This window comes from Arabidopsis lyrata (assembly GCF_000004255.2).
Source record: "Arabidopsis lyrata subsp. lyrata unplaced genomic scaffold ARALYscaffold_226, whole genome shotgun sequence".
Classification (NCBI taxonomy): domain Eukaryota; kingdom Viridiplantae; phylum Streptophyta; class Magnoliopsida; order Brassicales; family Brassicaceae; genus Arabidopsis; species Arabidopsis lyrata.
Window position 1 is genome coordinate 1 of NW_003302393.1, and position 5,970 is coordinate 5,970.

Sequence of the window (5,970 nt, forward strand, 5' to 3'; positions counted from 1 at the left end):
GATAGATACATTTGATGTGGAAAGATGATTAAGAGAATAAGAGTTAATGAGAAGTCGCGCGACTCTCTACTAATGATAATTTACTTAGTAAATGAAACAAAACAAAAAAAGTAGTCAAATTAAAAGCTTTAAATGTAATCATCTCTTTTTTTCACTTCTCAAATCCAGTTCACAAATACATTGTTTGAATAAATCTGTGAAAACCCCAAGATTTGAGCTCGAAGAAACACCAAAACACTCTGTAATGGGGAGTTCTTGAAGAGTAATGAGAAAGAATCAAGCTTTTTTTTCTTCACATTGGTGTTTTACTTTTGCCCAAATTCTTGAATTGTTCTTGTGGCTAGCGTAAGTACGTCTACAAACGCAGAGAACGAAGCGCGAAGAAGCCTTGCCTCTATTGCTTCAAAATGCCTGTAAAATTATCCAATAGAGAAAAGATGAAAACCAGTAAAGAAGTAGGCGAAGTAGAAGACTCGATGGACCCGAAAAAATGTCTAACTAAAACGAGTCGTAAATCGATTAAGCGATTTAACAACCAAATAAGGCGAAGAAGGACTTGAAGAAACTCACACAGAAAGCTTGTAGTCTGATACTGACATAACTCTTCTCACCTTATCAGGCTGCAACTGCATTAGTGGTCACAACAGAAGAAATTCTAACATCAGTGAAATTGGCAAAAACTTGTTTATTCATATGTTGGAAGAGAATTGAGAAATTTTAAACCTCTTTATCAACAGCCAATGATGTGTATGCAATCAAAGCATGTTCCTCCGAATTCCAAAAATTTCACATCCAAATTACTGCAGATTGCCAAAAGCTCTGTTACATCAAATCCTTAACAAGTCCCAATGAACAGATACCAAATTTATTCAAACCTATAACAGTCTAATCCTCAATATTGTTGTGCAACCCTAAGCCAAGCCTAAAAAGCAAGTTTAGAAGTTCAAATTAACCCAATTGACCAGAGCAATGAAAGTAACTAGGTCGTATATCTGGTTTATGTGGGTAAAGATCGAAACTTTTGAATCTATTCCTTCAAATGTATCAGACCCAAGATTTCTCTAGTCGAATCCGTATGTTCTAACATCAGATACAGAGCAAACACGTTACGAACTACCGGAAACTAAAAGCTGAATCACTAGAGATAAGAATTCAAAATCTCCCAAATCAGATAACTAAAGTAAGAGAAATTACAGAACATACCAACTAAAATCCCAAGTTTGGTCAGAACGAGTAACTGCTGGAGCAGTCGCAGCCATTTTTGCTCCTTCCTTCGTCAATGGAGGTTTTTGCAAAACCTTAACTAAACACAGAAACAGGTTTTGAGTGGGCTGCTTAACGGGCCTCATATTTGTAAGCCCAAGACATTTCATACCGAGAGGAATTGACGAGAATACCCTTTTCCGTAAACAAAGGTATGTGAAAGGTATATTCGAAAAGTATATCTTGCATGAAGGAATATTTTGAGGACAAACTAGAATCTCGTCTACTCATTTCGCTATCTCTTCTCTATCTCTGGTTCTGCAGATTACACAATTCAGCTACGTAACATCATTCACCAAAGAAAAGCTTCAAGCTTTGGTTTCAGACAGAAGCATTACCAGGCATGTCCTCTTCTCATCTCTGTGTTTCTTTCAGAATTAGCACGCTTGTTCATGATCTTGTAATGAATGTTTTAGATAAATTAAAAACATGTTGAAAGATTCATGGAACCTGGAATGCTTTTTTTCTTCTAAGTTGTATAGGACTTGTAATTCTTCTTTTGGCGCAGACACTAAAGAAAACAGTTATGTTCTATAGGTACACGAAAACATACAAGTTTATATTGAGTTTTCGATGACTTATCTTTACATATTACATCCGTAGAACAAATGTTTGTCATGGATCCTCTACACGTGTATATATATCAACAGTTTGTATAATCTCTTCCATGTGAAAGCTCTGTCTTCTTCTCTTAGCTTCTGTTTGCAGCAAACTTATCTTTAAGCTCTTATGTTTCATCAGCTTGATCATTGAAGAAATGTCTCATTGCTTGTATGAATATATCTGTCGAAAGACGTTTCAGATTGTGATAAGTCTAGTTGCTAATGTTCTATCTTTGATATAATTAAGCAGTGAGGAGCTTACTTGGTCGACAAATTGAAATGTGATGGGTTGTTGTTATGTAAGACAAGGTCCAACTTTGACGGGTTTTACAGCCCTAAAAGCTCTTCTTGAATACTCAAATGCCAAAACCAGAAGTCCGAAGAGGAAAAGTAGAAAGCGATGGAACTTTTCCGCTATGAAATGTGCGGGAGAGACGGCATTCTTGCCTTCCGGTGAGCTTCTAATCAATGCTAGTCTCTTCTTGAAATAACCTAATAATTCAAAGAGCAAGCAAATAATGGAATGTTGATGTTAGTTTCAGAACAACCTTGGAAGAAGAAGAATGGTCTAAAAGGATGGAAATTCTGTATTTCTATACCGGGTGTTTCCATGGTGAGGTTAGTCCAATCAGTTGGTATTTTCTTCATTTCTGACGCCTTGATTAACTCGAGAAGAGCTTTATTAACCTGAAATTGACCAGAAGGTATGTTAATCCCTTTTTCCAGGTTCTGAGAATACAGAGATACCAACAAGAGTAAGGAATATGTGTTCCCTCTTCCACAAAGTAGCAATGCTATTCCTAAAAGACCTCAAAGCCTGTAAGTCTTTATTTATAGTTTGCTATCATGACTAACAATGAGGTTTAAGTAACGGTATGATCGCTTACAATGTTCGATCAGTTGCTACAGCCGTCAAGTTTTTCTAAATAGGTTACCTTTAAAATCATTCTCCATATATGATTGAATCAGTTCATCAAATTCATAGTCAATATCTTGTTATTTTCAGAATAGTCTGATTCTATTTGGGTCTTATATTTTTCCTGCTAAGTTAAGGTAATCTGAGTATGACATTCATTGACATTTACTGCAGACTGGATGAGATTAAGGAGCGACAAAGACTTAAGATATTAAGGCTTATATACATCAGACGCAAGAGAGACAGAGAAGTTAAGACATAGCTAAATAAAAAAAAAGTACCTCTTCTGTCCTCTCATGGCTTACAAGATGACCTCCATGAAGATCTACCATTCTAGCGACGGGATATAGCCTCTGTGCCAGTCTTCTTGCGTAACATATCTGAGCAATCACATCATGTCTGCATATAACCCATCACATTCTCAAATTAACTACTGTGTAAAGGTAAAGATGCTTTATAAGATCAACAAACTCAAAACTGAGTGCACGAGGTGACTTTGATTCTAATTGTGTTGGTGTTGCATACCTTCCATGAATGACTGAGACAAGAAACCCAGCCGAGCGGATTACTACGATCTCTGGTTTTGTGATTTTGTGTAACCAACAAGTGTTAATTTGGCCATCAAACCCGTACTTGGACTGCATTCCAGTTTCTGATATTCCTTTCACATATTGCTGCATTGCATCACTCAAATATAAATTACCTTAACTCGTTCACTAGTGATATGATTATATGTCAGTTTCTTCACATAAAAAACCATTAAACCCACCTGATATAAAATTGCCCGTCTTGTGTTAGTTCCTACAGATTCTTCTAAGTAATCCTGCATATATAAACAGCATGAGAACATAATCACTCACAAGTTTCCTCTGGACAGTATTACGTCAGTCTTAGATTTTGTTACCAAATTACTCTACTAACATAATTCTTCAAGACCAACGATTTGATCTCTCAATCAATTCTAAATAACATAAATCTTCAAGACCAATGACTTGATCTCTCTACCAACTCAATCATCTGATAGCTTGTTCCAACCGAATAGAGAAAACAGCACCAAACTTTGCAATATAGAACTAAAGTTGCAAATGAAACACAGATTCAACAAACGCATGCCATATTTCAAACTCCAGGCATTGCTCTATTAACAATTGTATTAAGTCAAATTTTGTTCATAGTATTTCAGTACATCGAAGAACACACTGAAAGTCCCCACCTTTGAATAATGTGTGTCCAAATCAACAGCTGCCCTTTGTTCAGGGGTCTTTGCCTTCAGAAAACGTATCGCAATGGAAAGCGATTGCCGGTCAAGCTAAATCACATAAAAACAAAAGGCCAGCGTCAGATATTTTGTATCCAAGTGAAACATCATCTTGTGACAAATAAGAAAACTATAACTTGTCTTCATATAAGAAACCAACAGATTCACACGTATGAACAATTCATTGCTATCAAAGAAAGATGATCCAACAACAGCGCCACGTATATCATTCAAGTACCTTCGGGAAACATTCGAACCCTCCACCTGTAACGTTAAGCAACGCCAACGAAAGAACCCGTTCGGGCACCATTGCAGCTAACTTGCAAGCTATCATAGCTCCTGTTAATCAAAAAGCCAAGAGAACAACAATGAGACTTCTTAAAGAACCTATGGAATAGAACCATAATCTGTCTACAAAACACAATCATCAATAGTCACTTGAAAGATCAAACAAATTACCCATAGAATGGCCAATTATGTGAGCTCTCTTCCAACCCAAATGATCTAACAAATTAATTGAATCATTTGCCATTATCGTTGTTCTGCGCCAAAACATAACCCAAATTGAGTGAAGCTAACAAAGCCAATTTCACAGGCAACTGTTAAAACCGAGATTAAGAACACAAAGCAGAGAATTTGAAGTTCTTTCGGTAACGAAATTGGGGACAACAGAAAGAGAGACTCACGAGTACTCAGATTTGTGGGTAGGTATAGAGCTCCGACCCATACCACGATTGTCAAAAGCACAGACCTCGATGCCTTGGCCGGTTCCTGAATCATCGGAAACGATTCCTCCGTCGACGTCGTTGGGTTTATCCGTCCCCGTCAATCCCATGATTTGAGGACCCCAGGATTCATGGGTTCCGGCTAAACCTGAGCATAACGACAAAAACCCAATTGAAATCAAGCTCGGAATCGCTAGGGAGATCAATCTAAAGGGAGAGCTGGAGAATACAACAGACCTATGATGAGAAGAGCTTTGATAGGACCGTGACCGTACGTTCTGTAGAAGAGTTTGATTGCGGCATTGTTAAGAGTCGTCTCTGGGCCGACGTCTTCTTTCACGACCTCGCAAAACGGCATCGTTTCTCTCTGTAATTTTCAATGATATCTTCCTCTGAGTCAGATTCAGCAACCGGAAAATGAAGAGGAGGAGACGAGAAAGGAAGGACTTTTCTCTATTGAGGAAAAGGAAGATAATTGGGTTTGTGGTGGTTCGGTTCGGTTTTTTTGGGTGGAGGTTATGACTGCCACGTAGGATTGGTCGGCTGGATTTTATTGGCGGGTAATATCTAACAAAGGTCAACGGTCAAATTTTTACACGAGAAAAGTTGTTATTATTATTATTATACTAGATGTTAACCCGCGGTACACCGCGGGCATAAATATTATTTGATTATTTTATTAATTATTAATTGTAATATTTTATTTGACATAATACAATTTTTTATTAATTTAGATGTATAAAACTCAATATACTTGTATATATTTAAATGTATAAAACTCAATATAGTTGTATATATCAATTTTATTTTACTAAAATAGATTTTAAAAATTTCCAATAGATCAGTTACTTGTATTCAAATTATGCCATTTCCAATTTTATAAAGTTAGAGAAATAAGATATTGTATTTGATTTCATTTGAATCTATTGAGTTTAATAAAAATACAATTTATGGTATATATGAACATATTTTTGGTGGAAAAGATATAACAGTTTTAAAAGTGTGTAAATTTAGAAGATAAAGTGTTTTGGATTTAATTTATGTCATTAGTAATAGTTAGTTAGATAAAAAAGTTTGTATAGAATACTTAAATTAATATTACTCTACTTGGTCAGAACAAAAAAAAATAAAAATACAAACCAAAACCAAAAACAAAAAGCAAAACCGAAGAAATGGCTTGGTTAGATGATACCAAACCGGTCGTGC

The 5,970-nt window shown here is 36.1% G+C and overlaps 1 protein-coding gene and 1 pseudogene across 1 annotated transcript; both read right to left on the reverse strand.

The window, feature by feature from the left end:
* Positions 1-255: 255 nt before the first annotated feature.
* On the reverse strand, positions 256-1,699 carry LOC9298784 (annotated as a pseudogene).
* Positions 1,700-1,777: 78 nt separating this feature from the next.
* On the reverse strand, positions 1,778-5,311 carry LOC9298783 (putative aminoacrylate hydrolase RutD). The gene is made up of 11 exons (XM_021016477.1): positions 5,002-5,311; positions 4,726-4,912; positions 4,499-4,581; positions 4,278-4,378; positions 3,995-4,090; positions 3,551-3,604; positions 3,307-3,455; positions 3,063-3,180; positions 2,465-2,552; positions 2,128-2,357; positions 1,778-2,046 (listed from the first exon to the last, which is right to left on the reverse strand). The coding sequence occupies exons 1-10, from the start codon at positions 5,120-5,122 to the stop codon at positions 2,161-2,163; spliced, it is 1,194 nt and encodes a 397-aa protein (XP_020872136.1). The 5' UTR covers positions 5,123-5,311; the 3' UTR covers positions 1,778-2,046; positions 2,128-2,160.
* Positions 5,312-5,970: the final 659 nt, after the last annotated feature.